Source organism: Entelurus aequoreus, linkage group LG07, assembly GCF_033978785.1.
Source record: "Entelurus aequoreus isolate RoL-2023_Sb linkage group LG07, RoL_Eaeq_v1.1, whole genome shotgun sequence".
Taxonomy (NCBI): Eukaryota; Metazoa; Chordata; class Actinopteri; order Syngnathiformes; family Syngnathidae; genus Entelurus; species Entelurus aequoreus.
In genome coordinates, this window is record NC_084737.1 from 69,202,553 (window position 1) to 69,222,619 (window position 20,067).

The following is a 20,067-nucleotide window of genomic DNA, read 5'->3' on the forward strand; positions in this document are numbered from 1 at the left end:
TAATAGAATGATAAATGACACAATATGTTACTGCATATGTCAGCAGACTAATTAGGAGCCTTTGTTTGTTTACTTACTACTAAAAGACAAGTTGTCTTGTATGTTCACAATGTTATTTAAGGACAAACTTGCAATAAGAAACATATGTTTAATGTACCGTAAGATTTTTTGTTCAAATAAAGCCAATAATTAAATTTTTTGTGGTCCCTTTTATTTAGAAAAGTGCCGAAAAGTACCGAAATACATTTTGGTACCGGTACCGAAATACATTTTGGTACCAGTACCAACATATTGGTATCGGGACAACACTAGTACACGCAAAATCCTTATTTACTGTATATGAGACAGTCTGCACCATTTTTCACTTGCACGCGTACTGTTATTAGATCACATGCACCACACCCACTAAAAGTACAGGCTATTTTATAGATTGTACGGGATGTCTATCGCGTGGTATTTTGATCTTAGTAAATGAGGCCCTTTGTGTTTCATGCCAATTTCTCAATGCTCAGTTGTGAATCAAACAAAAATCTCATGACCTAAGTTTGCTCACATACTGTATAGTCGTCTCATCTCACACATCTCGCCTCATTCTGTGAGACTGATATACAGTCCAATTAGGTAGCCAGGGACTGCAGACGGAAATGAACTATTTAGCTACAATCTGGTGCAGACATACAGTATATTGCCAAAAGTATTTGGCCACCTGCCTTTACTCACATATGAACTGGAAGTGCCATCCCCTGGAATTGGCCAAAATGTTTTGGTATCCTGGAGCATTCAAAGTTCCTTTCACTGGAAATAACGGGCCAAGACCAACTCCTGAAAAACAACCCCACACCATAATTCCTACTCCACCAAATTTCACACTCAGCACAATGCAGTCCGAAATGTAGCGTTCTCCTGGCAACCTCCAAACCCAGACTGGTCCATCAGATTGCCAGATAAAAAGCGTGATTCATCACTCCAGAGAAGGCGTCTCCACCGCTCTAGAGTCCAGTGGTGATGTGCTTTACACCACTGCATCCCACGCTTTGCGTTGGACTTGATGTTTGGCTTAGATGCAGCTGCTCAGCCATGGAATCCCATTCCACGAAGCTCTCTGCGTACTGTACGTGGGCTAATTGGAAGGTCACATGAAGTTTGGAGCTCTGTAGCAACTGGCTGTGCAGAAAGTCTTTGCACTATGCGCTTCAGCATCCGCTGACCCCTCTCTGTCAGTTTACGTGGCCTACCACTTGGTGGCTGACTTGCTGTTGTTCCCAAACTCTTCACTTTTCTTATAATAAAGTTGACTTTGGAATATTTAGGCGCAAGGAAATTTCACGACTGGATTTGTTGCACAGGTGGCATCCTATGACAGTTCCACGCTAGAAATCACTGAGAGAGGCCCATTCTTTCACAAATGTTTGTAGAAACAGTTTCCATGCCTGAGTGCTTGATTTTATACACCGGGCCAAGTGATTAGGACGCCTGATTCTCATCATTTTGATGGGTGGCCAAATACTTTTGACAATATAGTGTATCTGTCTTTGAGCTTATAGTCTCTGTGCATTGTCCCTTCAAATAAAGACTAAACTAAACTAATTAGTTGATGCTCAAAGGCTTTTTCTAAGCCATCTAAATGACACTCCTCTGCTATGCAATGAGTTATATGGGCTGTTCACACACTGCATGTTTAGAAGGCAATATGTGGCGTTTCTCAAACCACTGTAAAGAAGCGTACCAGCAATGACGGAAAGCTTTTCTCAACATGTTTTATACATGTAATATACCACTGATCTCCCCAAAACGTGGCGTAGTCCTCCGCCCTCTACTCCTTATCTACCACAGTGCCTTACGTCGCTCCCTAATGAGCCCGTAATGCTTCTGTATTTAACTCTGCTACCGCCGTGAAGTTACCATGTTCACATTATGAAGGTCCAGGAGGTAAATGTGACTGGCAGATTATGTCGGTGTTAAGTTAAAGTTAAAGTTAAAGTACCACTGATAGTCATACACACACTACGTGTGGTGAAATTACTCTCTGCATTTGACCCATCCCCTTGTTCCACCCCTTGGGAGGTGAGGGAGCAGTGAGTAGCAGCGGTGGCCGCGCTCGGGAATCATTTTGGTGATTTGACCCCCAATTCCAACACTTGATGCTGAGTCCCAAGCAGGGAGGTAATGGGTCCCATTTCTATAGTCTTTGGTTTGACTCGGCCGGGGTTTGAGCTCACGACCTACCGATCTCAGGGCGGACACTCTAACCACAAGGCCACTTCCCTTCTTTCTCTTTACATGGTGAAAGGCATTTTAACATAAAAGTTTTAACATGATTCATTTTTTTGTCCGATGCCTACGGTTTTTAGAGTTAATGACGGATGACGACGAATGACCATGTTTTGTGTTCGTTGTTAACACGGTCTTTGGAAAAGCATACCGAATTGTCAAACCGCCATCTAAACAGCAATGTGTGAACGCCCCTTATACATCTTCTAAAGAACATGTGTCAAACTCGTGGCCCAGGGTCCGTATATGTATCCTCAGGACAGAGCTGGCCCGCGGACCCATTTGAAAATCAACATTCATCCAGCCCGCATGATGAATTTCATCAAATAAGAACCCATGCATACCTTCTCCATCAACCCAATCGCATATGCATCTTTCATAATACATTTAACACTGGAGGCCACAGCGGTATTAATAAGATTGTCACATTACCACCACAAGTAGCAATAATGTAGTTTGTACATGACTGAAAATTACGCCACATATTAAAAAAAGAACTTTTCCTACTTATTGGTACCTGTTTTTGTGGTGTTTGGGATCTGCAGAAGTCCCAAAATTTTAAATCCAACCATGGAGAATATATTTATCAAAAAAAAAAAAATCTAGCCTTCCTTCATACTTTCTCCAAACGAGTCATTTGGAATTTGCCCAATTTGTGAAATGTGTGCAATTGGTGAGGTCAGCAGATATCTCCATATATGGTAAAGTTTTACCCAAAGAGCTTTGCGCGAGTCCCCCATTTTAGTCCGCCTTTGTAGTCAACAAGCTCCTTCTTTTTCGCTATCATCTAAATGTGGGGCAGACTGTCTCATACATGCACATACATCCTCCGTTGTTGCCATTTCTAATAAAAGGTAGCGTATAGTTTAAACTTATATTCGTCAGTAGACTCAACATGGAAGCTACAACATGGCTGACATGTTGAAGACGCAGTCAAAGTGAAGCCATGTAAAAAAGACTGCCCACAAAACGGCCCATCCTGAAGAGTTGGTCAAAAAGCAGCTTGAAGATGGTCTGTAAAACATAATCAATTTAAAATGTTGACCAAAGAACCATCATTACATGTGATATAGACCAGTGTTTTTTTGGTTGCCCGCTTGAGGGCAACCAAAAATATCTGTTTCTCATCTGTGTTCCCTTTGGGCTGCAGTGGTACTGAGTTGTAGTACACTTTACCACCACATGTGGCAGTAGTGACAGTAAAGCCACAAACAGAAGAAGTCTGGAGCTAAAGTCATAGAGAAGTTTTTTTAAGTGCAAAAATATGAATGAAGTGGTTAACTTTAATTGTATCGACAGTTTAGTTAAGGAACTTATATTATTTATTATCGATTTTGTTATAATGTATTTATTTTACCAATGATTGTGTGTAAATGTATATTTAATCGGTTTTTATGAATCCCTTCTTTTGCAGTATATTTATTTTTTTAATCAGCCTGACCTAAGCCTTAATAATAATTGTTGTAAATAACACATGCTTTCATATCTTTTGACAAGGTGTATCCTGTTAAACTGTAAGTTGGTGAGCTATAACTATTGTGTATCATTCAAATCAAGAGTAATATTATTAATTCAGTGTTAATATTTGAGTGGGCACCAGGCCACTTTTTGGTGGAAAAGTTGGACTCTCAAGTCAAAAAGGTTAGGAACCCCTGATGTAGACCACAAGGTAGTATTTCAAATGTAGAAAATCATAATATTACCCCCTTTAAACCCTGTCTGTACAGAATAACATGAAAGATAACAGTGATAATGACAACAGGTCACACTGGAAATCTCTTGCTCTTCAGACACATCCTCAGATCAACTCTTCATGATTCCCTGTGGGATTCCCAAAGTGCTGAGTTAACAACTGTACCCTATTTAAATGCTTATTGGTGATTCCTCTTCACATCCATTTTAAATTGCTAATCACAGCCCACCTATTCTTCTGCTGCTTATCTCTTTATAATGAAATTTACGAAATGAATCACTTTATGATCCACCGGTTTAAATGTAACTTAGATAATGGGTTTCACTATGTAAAGCGCTTTGAGTCATTAGAGAAAAGCGCTATATAAATATAATTAACTTCACTTCACTATGATCGTAATGGTAAGGTTTTCCTGGCATCGGTGGCCGCGTCACCAACAGCTTGGTAGAATTAGCATGGTGTTCTTCTGTGCTTTTCACTTGGCTTTTGGAGGACGGGTGACAAAAAATATAAAATATTATTTTTTTTATTTTTTTTTATATATATACACTACCGTTCAAAAGTTTGGGGTCACCCAAACAATTTTGTGGAATAGCCTTCATTTCTAAGAACAAGAATAGACTGTCGAGTTTCAGATGAAAGTTCTCTTTTTCTGGCCATTTTGAGCGTTTAATTGACCCCACAAATGTGATGCTCCAGAAACTCAATCTGCTCAAAGGAAGGTCAGTTTTGTAGCTTCTGTAACGAGCTAAACTGTTTTCAGATGTGTGAACATGATTGCACAAGGGTTTTCTAATCATCAACTAGTCTTCTGAGCCAATGAGCAAACACATTGTACCATTAGAACACTGGAGTGATAGTTGCTGGAAATGGGCCTCTATACACCTATGTAGATATTGCACCAAAAACCAGACATTTGCAGCTAGAATAGTCATTTACCACATTAGCAATGTATAGAGTGTATTTCTTTAAAGTTCAGACTAGTTTAAAGTTATCTTCATTGAAAAGTACAGTGCTTTTCCTTCAAAAATAAGGAAATTTCAATGTGACCCCAAACTTTTGAACGGTAGTATATATATATATATATATATATATATATATATATATATATATATATATATATATATATATATATATATATATATATAATTTTTTGTATGTATGTATGTATTGGAGCTGTCAAACGGTTAAAAAAACATTTAATCGTGATTAATCGCATTTTGTTTATAGTTAACTCAAAATTAATCACAGATAGATGTAATTTTTCATCATCAATAAGTGTATCCTAGACAGATCATTTTCAAGTTGTGTTACCATGAAAGGACAATTCATTTGCTTTAATAAAATGTGTTTTAAACATTATGCTTTTAAAGCAGCTCAATTTAAAAAGCAGCTCAATTTAAAAAGCACAGACGCTTTCAATGAAAAAAATAAATAAATAAAAATGACCTACAGTGTGTTGGTGTCTTGCCAGGTTTTGTATTTTGTAGAAATACAGAATTATATTTTTTGCTTTAGGAGCTCTTGTATTGAGAGGATGAGCTACACTGGTTTAACAGAACACATTTGTTTGACGATTGTCTATATTTTTCACAATTACAAAGTTTATGTAATGAACCATTTTTACCGGCCCAAATAAAACAATTGGTGTTTACGACTGTCACTCACATAGTCTCGTCAACATGTACACACAGGAAGCACGTGCACACAAACAAAAGCAGTCCAAGAGAAGCAACCAACAATTCCCAGTTATGTTGTTGTTGTGATAGAATATATGTTCAATGACAGCTAACGCTAGCTATCCATATTGCTATTATTAGCTAACAACATCTAAAGCTAATACGCGTGCATGTGTTACGTGTGTACGTATTTACGTCATTAAGTATGAGAAGGATATACTGTGTAAAATACATTGGAAAGTTGGCGCCCTCTAAGCATCTGTAAATGTTGCAAACAGCCCCTTTAATCTTCTCTATTGATTAATAAAATGTAATATCAAGCCTGCTAATCTTTCTGTAATTGAGGACTCACTAGAACATTTTATAACATAATTTACACAATATATCAGACAGCCAGACCCCCCCCCCCACCGCATCCCACATGTACTCCCCCATACCCATCCTTAACTGATGTACTAGCATTTCTTTCAGTGCAAATATCACAGACTAACATTACAAAACATATTTGAAAAAGCATAACTGTAATGTAAAACTTTTATTTTTTTAATGTAATTAAACCGGATGTGTAGGGTAGAGTTTGAGAAGGTGTCTTGGCATGTTTTGATGTCGGACCTACTGTTTGCATAAAAAAAAAGTCCCATTTCTTTTAATTCTGTTTAACTTTTATGCCATTGTGTAATCAATGCACTTTAACTGTTATCCAAACACGGAAATGGAACACCACCCACTTAAAAATAATGGTGCAGTTGTTGAAACTTATAGTTAACTTTGACTGCCCTAAAATGTACACACTGAAAAAAAATATAAACACTTTTGATTTTGCTCGCATTTTTCATGAATTGAACTCAAAGATGTAAAACGTTTACTATACACACTAAAGACCTGTTCCTCACAAATATTGTTCTTAAATATGTCTAACCCTGTGTTAGTGAGCATTTGTTCTTTGCCAAGATATACCATCCCACCTCACAGATGTGGCATATCCAGATGCTGATTAAACAGCATGATTATTGCACAGGTGTGCCTTAGGCTGCCCGCAAAAAATGACCAGTCTTAAATGTGCATTTTTATCACACAGCACAATGCCGCAGATTTTACAAGTTTTGAGGGAGCGTGCAGTTGGCATGCTGACTGCAGGAATGTCCACCCTTTTCAGTGTCTGTGTCGTGTAATATGAAAAGTATTTGTTGAATACAAAACACCACGGCCGTTAGCAAAGGAAGATCCATATATTAGCCGCACCATTTCATAAGCCGCAGGGTTCAAAGCTTGGGGAAAATTATAGTGGTTTATAGTTCGGAAAGTACGGTACATTCTAGTAAAACATTTAAACAATGATTGTGTATGACAGTCTGACAATAAAATTGCATTTGTGACAAATTATTGGTTAATTTAAATTATGTAATTACTTTGATTAATCAAGATTAATCCAAATTTAAAATGTTTATTTTCTGTGTGGCCCATATACTCCTTAATAATTTACAGTGAAGTTGTTTAATAAATATTGTTTTATGTCACCTCATAAAATATTCATCATGGGTTGTGTCCAAAGAAAACCTTATCACATATAATAAAACAGGTTTTGATGCCATCCACCACATGAATAAGGGGCTCAATGCAACTAATTAACTTGAATAATTCCATCTTTTTGGGTTCTCAGCTCCATCTTACTGTTTGGTTAATTCTAGTTAACTCCATTATCCAATATCCACTGCTTCCAGGTTGTAAATCATTCTTGTGATTGCATCAGGAGTTCATGTCAGCTCTGCATTCATCTCAAATGAGAAATTAAACTGCAAACATAGCATTTAGGCGCCACTTGGTCAGAATGAGCAGACTGAGGCGTGACCGCGCCATTTGCAGCAATTTCTATGCAAATTCTGATGGAATTATTAAAATCCAGGTTACAAAAAATGTCTGTTCTGTGTTGCGAAAACAGGACTGTATCGAATGAGGATTATCAAGTGCAGAGCAATACTGTATGTTGTGAATAAGGGAGCCAATTTGTGATTTCCCCCGCAGTCATAACAGGACATTTGTGTGGCAGCTCTGCTATCAGGGACAGAAAGTTGCTCTCATTTTGCATCTAGGTCTGAAACTTTCCACGGACTCACCTAGAATGCACTGCCAAAACCAGCCAGCTCTCCTTAGCCGCTCTGAGATAAACAACCTGCCTTGTTTTGACAGAGCTGAATATAGACCTTTACTCCCCCTGACATGCTGCATTGACTCCATTGTCTATTGGACGCTTATGACATGCATACATAATTCACCGCGGACTGGACTCTCGGCCTTTGCTGTGTTATCTCCTGGCTGTTCAATGACATGTGAGACATGCGAAAGATTATGTTGATGCAGAAAATGCCAAAAGTTAAATGCAACCACATTATAGAATTCAGAGTTTGTTTTTCTACACCACTGCAGCTGTACAGTGACATGTAGCAACATCCTTTAATTTATACAACTCGCATGGGAGATGCAATATTTGCTCACTGGCAGACCAAATGTAATTTATTCTGAGTTGGCTGACTATCTGGGACAGGACTGAAAGAAAAAAAAAAGACTTGTATTTTGTTTAAAAGGTGGCATGTTTTTGCAGTTCTGGTCACATGTTTATGAAGCGTAAAGTCGAAAAAGTAAGCAAGCTGAGGAAGAAAGATGTATATTCATACAGAAAATACAGCCATGCAAAAAAACTATGTCAACCGTGAATGAAAGGAAAATAGCTTATGAAGCACTTTTCTAAACCACTGCTCCGTGCTTGCAGAGTCGACTGTGATCACAAGTCCGGCTGGTCATCTGGACGTGACCGTGGGAGAGAGCATTGTGCTGCCATGCCAGGTGTACCACGACCCCACGCTGGACCTCAAGTTCACCTGGTTCTTCAACGAGCAGCTCATCCACTTTGGGAGCGCGGGGGCCTATTTTGAAAGAGTTGGGGGGGTAAGTGGACACCTTTCCTTGTTTTTTTTTTGTCTCTGAATGTAGCAGACTAATTACTTCAAATGAATCACTCTGAATGTTTATGGTTGAGTTATTGCAACAAAAGCAAAGAAAAGTACTGAAAAATGGCACATTTTCATAAAAAATTTGGCAATACAGAAAAGTAACCATTCTTCATTCTGGACAAATAAAATGTGTATTTGTTACATGTGCATTTTTTAGCATGGACATGACACTATAAGATGGTAAGAAGACAAAGTAGTTGTTAAAAAACATGAATTAATATCATTATGACTAGAGATGTCCGATAATATCGGCCGATAAATTCTTTAGAATGTAATATCGGAAATTAGCGGTATCGTTTTTTTTATTATCCGTATCGTTTTTTGTTTTTTTTGTTTGTTTTTTATTTTATTTTTTTATTAAATCAACATAAAAAACACAAGATACACTTACAAATAGTACACCAACCCAAAAAACCTCCCTCCCCCATTTACACTCATTCACACAAAAGGGTTGTTTCTTTCTGTTATTAATATTCTGGTTCCTACATTATATATTATCAATAAAATCAATACAGTCCGTAAGCACACATGATTGTGCGTGCTGCTGGTCCACTAATAGTACTAACCTATAACAGTTAATTTTACTCATTATCATTAATTGATAGTTTCTATGTAACTGTTGTTATATTGTTTTACTTTCTTTTTTATTCAAGAAAATGTTTTTAATTTATTTATCTTATTTTATTTTTATTTATTTATTCATTTATTTATTTATTATTAGTTTTTTTTTTTTTTTGTCCTGTCCACCTTCTCAGGAAAATCATATAGTTGATGTAGATGCCCATATCGGCTGTTCAGATTTACTTTACAAAAGAGAAGTGTAGGATACTTCTCTTGTTGCCTTATTTGTATTTGACTTAATTAAATGTTTTTATATTATCATTTGGTGCAGCCGGGCCGGAGCAGGAGGGGATATTTTTTTCAAAAAGGACCTTATCTTCACCATACCTGGTTGTCCAAATTAGGCATAATAATGTGTTAATTCCACGACTGTATATATTGGTATCGGTTGATATCGGTATCGGTTGATATCAGTATCGGTAATTAAGGGTTTGGTCAATATCGGAAAATCAGATATCGGCAAAAAGCCATTCATTATCGGACATCCCTAATTATGACCCCATTCAAAGACAACAACAAAACAATGGAGACAGGCTGAGCCGTGTAATGCCAGACATGTATTGGAGAAAGTTGACAATAACACAACAAATAGACAAAGGCTAGGTTTGCTGCAGCAAGTTCAAATCTCCAATGGAAGTAATCACTATCTCAGCTTGCCAGTTCTGAAGTCTAGACACAGCTGAATAGTCTCCATGTTACCTACAAAATGTCCTGCAGCAACCTGGAGATACAGTAAAGAAAACCTGGAGGCAAGTAAGGGTCAGTTCAGTTCAGTTTCAGTTTATTTCGAACATGCATACGATACAATGTAATGCATAACACAATTCCAGTTGTTTCATTACAGCACGTCCGAAAAGGAGTAGGAAGAAGCGGAGCTTATTTAATCCTACCCCTTTTCATACCAAAGCAATTGTATCCAATGTCCTTGTTCTCTGTAACAGAACAGTGAACAAATAAATAATACATTAATAGTATACCATAGTAAGCAAACAAATATTAAATACATAAATAATATTTGTCTCAATAACAAAACAATAAAAAAGGAAAACAAAAAAGGGTTCAAGATGTTCATCATAATCCTTGTTCTGTGTACTTTGTGAACACTTGTAGTTTGAACAGTCTCTTAAACTGAATCACATTGGTGCTTTGTTTGATTTATTGGGTTAATCCGTTCCATAATTTAATTCCACATACTAATATAAGATAAAGGTTATAAGTGTTGTACGAGCATACAAATGTTTTACATTAGATGTTCCTCTAAAGTTATATTTCTCCTCTTTTGTTGAGAAGAATTGTTGTACTTTCATGAATAGCAGGTTATAGTTTTCTTTATACATAATTTTAGCTGTTTGCAAATGCACCAAATCGTTGAATTTCAATAATTGTGATTTAATCCCAATATTCAGAAGTGTTAAGATAAAGATGTAGGGAGAAGTGGTAGAAAATGAATGGATTGATGGATGGATGTACAAAAAGGAATTATGGCTGTCTCAATACAGACACTTAATGAGCAAGATTGCTCATAAAGTTATAGGCGTCTTTTGATTACGCGTTCAGGAAATGTCAGAAATAGGATAAGGAACAACTGATTAAATCTTGAAGGTGATCCGGACCACGGTCTGGATTCAGGATTTTTTAAAATTACTCTTTACTATTGTGACACAGGGCTCCCGTGTGCTTTTCTAGTTTTTATTTTAGAATGCCGCAAAATTGGCAAAAGTGCATCTTCAAAAACATATTTTAGTATTTGGTTTAACAGTCCATTGTCCACTGTCATTTTTTTTCTCCCTAGTACTTCATACCTTATGTTTTTAATAGGGCTGTCAAAAATAACAAGCTAACTCATGTGATTAATCCCGCAAAAATGAATTGCATTAATCAATATACAGTACCCAGATTAATCACGCCGTTTATTTTGACCGCACCTGCTCCTTCACCTTGGTTTATCTGAAAGGCGGCGCAAATAACTGGCGTGCATTGAAGTAATACGTTTAAAACATGTTCCTATGTGACATTCTGACAATAAAAATACATTTGTGTCTAAATATTGGGCTCTTTTTTAAAATGTATTTTAATTATGCAAGCGATTGATAACCTGTGACTAATCATTATTAATCTAAATTCAGAAGTATGCTTAATCCGATTTAAGAAATTAATCATTTGACAGCAGTCACTTTTAACCATTGTTTACTATAAAAGTATCTTGGTGGTTTTGAAAGGTGTTTATAAATAGTCATTACAATGTTATTATTATAAATAAATGATAAATGGGTTATACTTGTATAGCGCTTTGACAGTATTTCCACATTCACCCAGTAACACACACATTCACACACTGATGGCGGGAGCTGCCATGCAAGGCGCTAACCAGCAGCCATCAGGAGCAAGGGTGAAGTGTCTTGCCCAAGGACACAACGGACGTGACTAGGATGGTAGAAGGTGGGGATTGAACCCCAGTAACCAGCAACACTCCTTGCTGGCACAGCCACTCTACCAACTTCGCCACGCCGTCATTATCAGTATTATTATTATTATTAGTAGTAGTAGTAGTAGTAGAAGTGGTATAAAAATGTCTTCACATTTCCTCCATGTTGTACTATAACAGGGGTAGGGAACCTATGGCTCTCGAGCCAGATGTGGCTCTTTTGATGACTGCATCTGGCTCTCAGATAAATCTTAGCTGACATTGCTTAACACAATAAGTAATGAATAATTCCGCTGGTAATCACAGTGTTAAAAATAACGTTCAAAATATAAAACATTCTCATGCATTTTAATCCATCCATCCATTTTCTACCGCACCTGTTCAAGAAGTCGCATTAATTGTAAGAAGTATTTTGATTGTTATTGGTTAGCTTCAGAATAACAATGTTATTAAAAAGAATAAGAGACTTGGTATACTCTAAAAATGTTGGTCGTACTTAAAAATGCACACATTTAGGTGTATTCAGTGTTAAAAAATATTATATGGCTCCCACGGGAATACATTTTAAAATATTTGGCTTTCATGGCTCTCTCAGCCAAAAAGGTTCCCGACCCCTGCTCTATAAGGTTGGAGATGACGCTGAGTAATCAAAAAAATCGCTATGATTATGGCACATTTTTTTTATAATATTACCAGCAAAGCTTTTTAAAGGCCTACTGAAATGAATTTTTTTCTTTTAAACGGGGATAGCAGATCCATTCTATGTGTCATACTTGATCATTTTGCGATATTTCCATTTTTTTGCTGAAAGGATTTAGTAGAGAACATCGACGATAAAGTTCGCAACTTTTGGTCGCTGATAAAAAAAGCCTTGCCTGTACCGGAAGTAGCGTGACGTTGCAGGTTGAAAGGCTCCTCACATTTCCCCGTTGTTTACACCAGCAGCGAGAGCGATTCGGACAGAGAAAGCGACGATTACCCCATTAATTTGAGCGAGGATGAAAGATTTGTGGATGAGGAACGCGAGAGTGAAGGACTAGAGTGCAGTGCAGGACGTATCTTTTTTGGCTCTGACTGTAACTTAGGTACAAGGGCTCATTGGATTCCAAACTTTGTCCTTTTTCTATTGTGGATCACAGATTTGTATTTTAAACCACCTCGGATACTATATCCTCTTGAAAATGAGAGTCGAGAACGCGAAATGGACATTCACAGTGACTTTTATCTCCACGACAATACATCGGCGAAGCACTTTAGCTACGGAGCTAACGTGATAGCATCGGGCTTAACTGCAGATAGAAACAAAATAAATAAACCCCTGACTGGAAGGATAGACAGAAAATCAACAATACTATTAAACCGTGGACCTGTAACTACACGGTTAATGCTTTCCAGCCTGGCGAAGCTTAACAATGCTGTTGGTAACGACGCCATTGAAGCTAACTTAGCTACGGGACCTCGTCAGAGCTATGATAAAAACATTAGCGCTCCACCTACGCCAGCCCTCATCTGCTCATAAACACCCGTGTTCACCTGCGTTCCAGCGATCGATGGAGCGACGAAGGACTTCACCCGATCATCGATGCGGTCGGCGGCTAGCGTCGGATAGCGCGTCTGCTATCCAAGTCAAAGTCCTCCTGGTTGTGTTGCTGCAGCCAGCCGCTAATACACCGATCCCACCTACAGCTTTCTTCTTTGCAGTCTTCATTGTTCATTAAACAAATTGCAAAAGATTCACCAACACAGATGTCCAGAATACTGTGGAATTTTGCAATGAAAACAGAGCTTTTTGTATTGGATACAATGGTGTCCGAATACTTCCGTTTCAACGATTGACGTCACGCGCATACGTCATCATACATAGACGTTTTCAACCGGAAGTTTCGCGGGAAATTTCAAATTGCACTTTATAAGTTAACCCGGCCGTATTGGCATGTGTTGCAATGTTAAGATTTTATCATTGATATATAAACTTATCAGACTGTGTGGTCGGTAGTAGTGGGTTTCAGTAGGCCTTTAAAGTATTTCCATTACACTCATTCAACAACTAATCACTTGACTCTCGCTCAAAATTTTGTTTGTGTTTTGATTCATTTTAGGCTTCACTGTATATGTTGAACACAGTAGCTCATAGTGAGTAAAGTACGTGGTCTTTAATAAAACCTCCTATTTATTCCTTCTCTGCAGTTTACTTCATTACATACTTCAGGGAGCAACGTATCCATGGCTTGTTTATTAAGAACCATACAGATAAGAAGGTTTTAGGGCTCTGTGGTTGCCTGTTTAGCTTGTTAATAACACCCCTCCTTCGACAAGAGCAGCAACCAATTAGTTCATGATGCGTAGTTCAGCCATGTGTAACACTTGATCATCTAATAACAATGTTTTTCTTTTAAAGGGGTTAAGCAATTATGATGTACTGGTATCTTTGTTGTTTTCTCTTTTGTTGTGTTGTTTTGTGTTCAAAATGATGATGGGCAATAAGAGCATAATCATGTGTGTTGCTCTGCCGTTCATTGAACAATTGACCCCACTGCATTCAACTCATGGACATGTTGCATTGCAACAACATAAGAAAGCTCTCTGAAAGATAAATACAAAATGTATTTGTGTAAAATAAAATAAAAAACGGTATGTTCAATTGAACTGCTCATCATATAGCTGTTTTTTGCTACATAACAGCAGAATGAATATGCTTCATTTAATAATATGAACTGGTCGCATATTGTAATTTTATTCAGGGTGTAATAACGATAGCACTAAAATTACTATTATATTGTATAGGAATCTCATGTAATATAATAACAAAGCTGCCGTTTGTTTCTCTTTATGTAAGTGCATCCAGAAAGTAATCAAAGCGCTTCACTTTTTCTGTAGAACTTGGAAGGACAAATTTTATTTTAATTCCATTTTGAAATATGGCTGTAACAAAGCAAAATGCGGGAAAAAGTGAAGCGCTGTGAATGCTTTCCGGTTGCACTTTATACATAAATTGTTTTCTATTTTGTGGCATTTTTCTTGCAGTGAAATAATTTCTCAGTCTGCTGAAACTGCCCCTTTTTGCAAAGCTTTAAACGTTAAATGTATTTGACATTGAATCATGTTTGAACAGTAAAAAGATAAATAGAACGGATGGCAATGAAAGAGGCTTTTAAAGCCCACACAAAAACCTAATTGATTTAGAAATGGTCATATGTTGTGTCCTTGGGTAAATGCAACTATATGTTTTACCACCAAGGTGTCACACATTGAATGCCAAAACTTGTATTTTAGTTAATTTACCACATTTTACCCCAAAAGTGTTTATGTTTAAATTGCTTTAAATGGATATGTTCTGTTCTTTTTCATCTTCTTTGACAGCGCTCTGCCGGTGACATAATGATAAGAAATATTCAGCTAAGGCATGCTGGGAAATATACATGTGCTGTGCAGACCAAGGTGGACAGTGTGTCTATTGCCACTGATGTGGTGGTTCGAGGTAAGGATGTCCCTTAAATCAGTGTTTTTCAACCTTTTTTGAGCCAAGGCACATTTTTTACATTGGAAAAAAGCAAAGGCACACCACCTGCAGAAAGCTTTAAAAATTAAACTCAGCAGTTGATATTGACAGTAAAAAGTTGTTTTTGCAAGTGTTGGATATGAATTCAAACCATAATTAAGCATGCATCAATATAGCTCTTGTCTCCAAGTACTGTCACGACCTGTCACATCACACCGCGACTTATTTATTATTATTATTAGCCTTTATTTAACCAGGTAAAATCCCATTTAGATCAAAGATCTCTTTTCCAAGGGAGACCTGGCCAAGAGGGCAGCAGCAAGGTTACATTAAAAACAGTAAACAAATACATAAAACATCACATTTACGACATTAAAACTTGCTCACATAACACATGTGCATACAGACAAGGTAGACTGCAGTCCTTTTATTTAGAGTTGTTTTGTGTTTTCCTGTGTGTAATGTTTTACTTCTTGTCTTTTGGTGGCTTTTCCTGTTTTGTTGGTATGTTCCTGTAGCAGTTAAATTTCTTCCCTGAGCGCTATTCCCCACACCTGCTTTGTTTTAGCAATCAAGAATATTTAAGTTGTTGCTATCCTTCTTTGTGGGGATATTGTTGATTGTCATGTTATGTACGGATGTACTTTGTGGACCGCCGTCTCTGCTCCACATGCTGTAAGTCTTTGCTGTCGTCCAGCATTCTGTTTTTGTTTACTTTGTATCCAGTTCAGTTTTAGTTTCATCCTGGATAGCCATCCCTAAGCTTCAATGCCTTTTCTCAGCGGCACTCGCCTTCTGTTTATTTTTGGTTTAAGCATTAGATACCTTTTGACCTGCACACTGCCTCCCGCTGTCGTATGCATATTGTGATCACGACAAAGCAATTAGCTGCCTGCTGCCACCTACAGATATGGAAGAGTATTACACGGTTACTCTGCCAAGGTCTAGACAGCACAGACACTCAACAACGGCACATTATTTGCAGAATATTTTTAACTCAATTAGGTGAAATGACATAATCTCCCACGGCCCACCAGACTGTATCTCACGGCACACCAGTGTGCACAGTGGTTGAAAAACACTGCCTTAAATTACAGGTCAGGAGTTTAAATACACTCATAATAGGCATCAATGTTGTATTCATTTTTATTCATATGATTTATTGATAAGATATATTGGAACCATTCTTTTTCAGAGGTTCCAAAATATGTTTTATTTTGACAAAGTCAAGTTCTATTTACTTCACCTTAGTGGTCATGATTGGACAGCTTTTGTAGCAATTTCTAAGCAACAGATTACAAGATGATGTTTTTTTTTACCCACAGAGTACTTTCTTAAAGTAAAATGACTAATTGGTGTGCTTTATTGGCACATGGCTGGTCTGAGGGGGTAAGAATGCTTGTTGATTGATTGGATTCCCCAAAAATACAAAATTAATTTTGAACCTCATGTAAAATTAGACTTAGACTTAGACAAACTTGAATGATCCACAAGGGAAATTGTTCAACACAGTAGCTCAGTTACAATGATGGAAAGGACAATGCAGGTATAAATAGACTAATATAGCTATAAAAAAATCTAACATATATACGAATATATACATAATATGTGTACAGAGTAATTTATATACAGATATATTATATTATGTCTATAACATATATACAATATAAACCAATGACCATGTACAATATTACAGTATATACAGTCTATATGACAGCAGCAGCATAAAGAGAGTAGGTCCAGCAGGAAATAGAAAATAGACATTATAAACAAAGAGAAGTAGCTAACATGTCAGGTGTCAGGTAATAGGCAGATGTCATCTATTGCTGTATGGTGAGTGATTATACAGCTGGATGGAGTGTGGAATGAAGGAGTTCTTGAATCGCACAGTGCGGGAAGGAAGTTGAAGGAGCCTGTTGGAGTATGAACTCCGCTGTCCCTTAATTGTCAGGTGGAGTGGATGGGCAGGATTGTCCATGATGGCCAGCAGTTTGTCCAGTGACCTCCTGTCCCTCACTGACACAAACGCCTCCAATTGCGTGCCAATAGTTTGGCCGGCTTTCCGGATCAGATTATCAATCCGGCTTGAGTCCCTTTTGCTGGTGCTGCTCCCCCAACAAACCACTGCAAAGTACAGTGCACTGGCCACAACAGACTGATAAAAGATCTCCAACAGCTTGCTGCACACATTGAATGACCTAAGCTTCCTCAGGAAAAAGAGTCTGCTCTTGCCCTTCTTGATGTTGTGTATTGTGGGTTTTTTGTCTCTCTCTGTAATAACCCTTTGTAAGGAGGCAAACTTTCAAAATCAACAGGGAATCAAGAATGTATTTCTCTTTACCTTAGTTGGGTGGGACTAACTCGCACACTATTGGGTCTTCTTGCCTGAAGCTAATTCTACAAACCACAACCGTAGATATGATTACATCGACAAACATTGGGCTAATTATCTCTCTAGGTCCTCCGGGGCCCCCTGTGGAGTGTCAAGTGACAGAGATGACAGAGACCACTGCCTTTCTGACCTGGGGACCCGGGATTGAAAACCATAGCCCTGTTCTCAGCTATACCATCCAGGCCAGGTCGCCCTTCTCTCTCGGGTGGCAAGCAGTTACGACCGGTAGGTTGCCTTCATCTGACAGTTTGAAAGGAGGAGACGGAGGAGGAGGTCTCCTTTTGAAAAGTCACATATGAAATACGTAAAAACCTTCACTGACAGCTCAGAGGCGGATCATTCAGCGTTGAAAGGTAATTTGGTGTGATGTCTTTTAGTTCCTGAGCTGCTCGGAGGAAAGCAGCTGTCTGCAACTGTCACAGATTTGAGTCCCTGGGTGGAGTACGAGTTCAGAGTACTGGCAACCAACAGCATTGGAACAGGAGAGCCCAGCAAAGCCTCTAGAAAGACCCGCAGCAAGGACATGCGTACGTAGCGGAACTTAGTCATAACTGCCACTCATCTGCTGATTTTATAGTTATGCAGATTAAATGTGGAGAAACGCATCAAGCGATAATTCAATTAATTTTGTGAATTGTTCACAAATATACTGATTTTGGGCAGCATTACTTGCCTGTGCGAAGATTGATCGTTTTATTGTTTTAATTTATTAGTTTATTTTTCAGGGGCAATGCAGTGCACATTAAAACACATATTTATCACCGTCAATGCCATAATATCATATCTACATGTCTTGCACATGAGGTTTGTAGGCAATCGGCTAATTTGCAACCCCAGTCTCTGAAGTGCCTTTCTAAAAGGTTTTCCAGATAAAACAACTACACAATACAAGTTACACAGTCATGCATTATAAACTAATACATAAAGTCAATATTAAAAATTCATTATTATCGTATAAAAGCATCACAGAACATCACCAAACAGCACATCAGCATATAGGGCAGCATTGCATGTGAGTATGTATGTATTGACTTTTATGATTCTGACTCAGTGGTTATATGTTGGTTTTTCTTTTGGCCAGTGTTTAAGCTTTCTATTGAATGTTTCAGGTTCAGGTTGTGTTTTTATTTTATATGGCAACTAATTTCAAAACGTAATCCCTGTTTCTTGAAAATTAGGTTGTTGGTTATTTTGAATGTACTTTTCAGTCTACACTATGGGCCTGATCTACTAATATCCAAATAACACATGCTAAACAGTGAGTACAAACTATGAAATGTTATTTACTCTTGTGGGCATGTGGTAATCTCCTAAAACTGTATGTACAATTAATAACAAGTACAAAAGTGGTGCAGACCGCCTTATTTAAATAGGGTTTTGCATTTATACCGGCTGTCACCATGGAAACACTAATTTCACCCCACATTTATGGCATCATACGGTCCAGCCTGTGGCATTTTATCATGTTGTTGACATGCAGCACACAAATATGTGTATCGCCTTTTCTAGACTGTTAAAGTGCGATTTAGACAACATAACCTATTTTTAGCATGCTGAAGGTGCGCTCTGAAAGGCTCTGAGGTTTTTAATTGACTGATTGATTGATTGATTAGTTGATTGATTGAAACTTTTATTAGTAGATTGCACAGTACAGTACATATTCAGTACAATTGACCACTAAATGGTAACACCCGAATAAGTTTTTCAACTTGTTTAAGTCGGGGGTGATAGTGCGTCTGGAATGATCCCGGCGCAATATATTTATATAGGAGATATATTGGAATATATGAAAAGACATATACCATAAAAAAACAGCATACACCAAAATTAGTCAATTTAATGTGTTTTAATCAGCCCCTAAAGTTACACAACAGCTTTAAAATCATAAAAGGATATTGCTGAATAGATAATGCTTAATATTTTTTATTTCTGACAGTATAAAAATGTTGACTTGAAAACAGGCAAAATATTCTCTCTCAATCATGTGTCTTTGTAGTGCAATAACCTGCTTTCTCACAAGCATGCGTAATTGCCAGTTTGCGCGAACATTCCAAATGGCTAAATATACATGCAAAACATTGCGAGGGCTAATTGATTATATTTGCATCTTCTCCTCCCACTTCTGTGGGCGTTCTAATGAACCACATACTGTATGTTCTGTATATAAATGGAGACCAACGGACTAAATGGACTGCACTATAATTTGCTCATTAATGAGACACAATCCTCTGGGCACGAGCTTAGTAGATCAGCTTTGCGTGTGATATCAAGTTTGCACATATTTTGATAGTAGTATTGGATCAGGCCCTGAATGACTGTTTGTGCAATGAAGAGCAGGCAAATGCTTGAACAAAAGCACTATCAGGTTGAGGTACTACTGTATAAAATGTTTGAAGATCATTCTTTAATGATTTTTGCAGAAAGTTTAACATTGAAAAAACACTGTTGCACTCTCACTCAGACTGTGCTAGTGAAAACC

At 37.6% G+C, this 20,067-nt stretch overlaps 1 protein-coding gene across 11 annotated transcripts in view; it reads left to right on the forward strand.

Moving 5' to 3' along the window:
* The window catches only part of cntn3a.1 (contactin 3a, tandem duplicate 1), a 213,963-nt gene that overhangs the window by 172,933 nt on the left and 20,963 nt on the right, over nt 1-20,067 (forward strand). For all 11 annotated transcript variants that reach the window (XR_009826854.1, XR_009826853.1, XR_009826852.1 and 8 more), the window contains 4 exons: nt 8,411-8,586; nt 15,058-15,175; nt 17,655-17,813; nt 17,966-18,115. Coding sequence is in view for 7 of the 11 variants with exons in the window: in XM_062054358.1 (XP_061910342.1) it covers nt 8,411-8,586; nt 15,058-15,175; nt 17,655-17,813; nt 17,966-18,115 (603 nt within the window). In the remaining 4 variants the exon portion in view is untranslated. The remainder of the gene's footprint in view (nt 1-8,410; nt 8,587-15,057; nt 15,176-17,654; nt 17,814-17,965; nt 18,116-20,067) is intronic.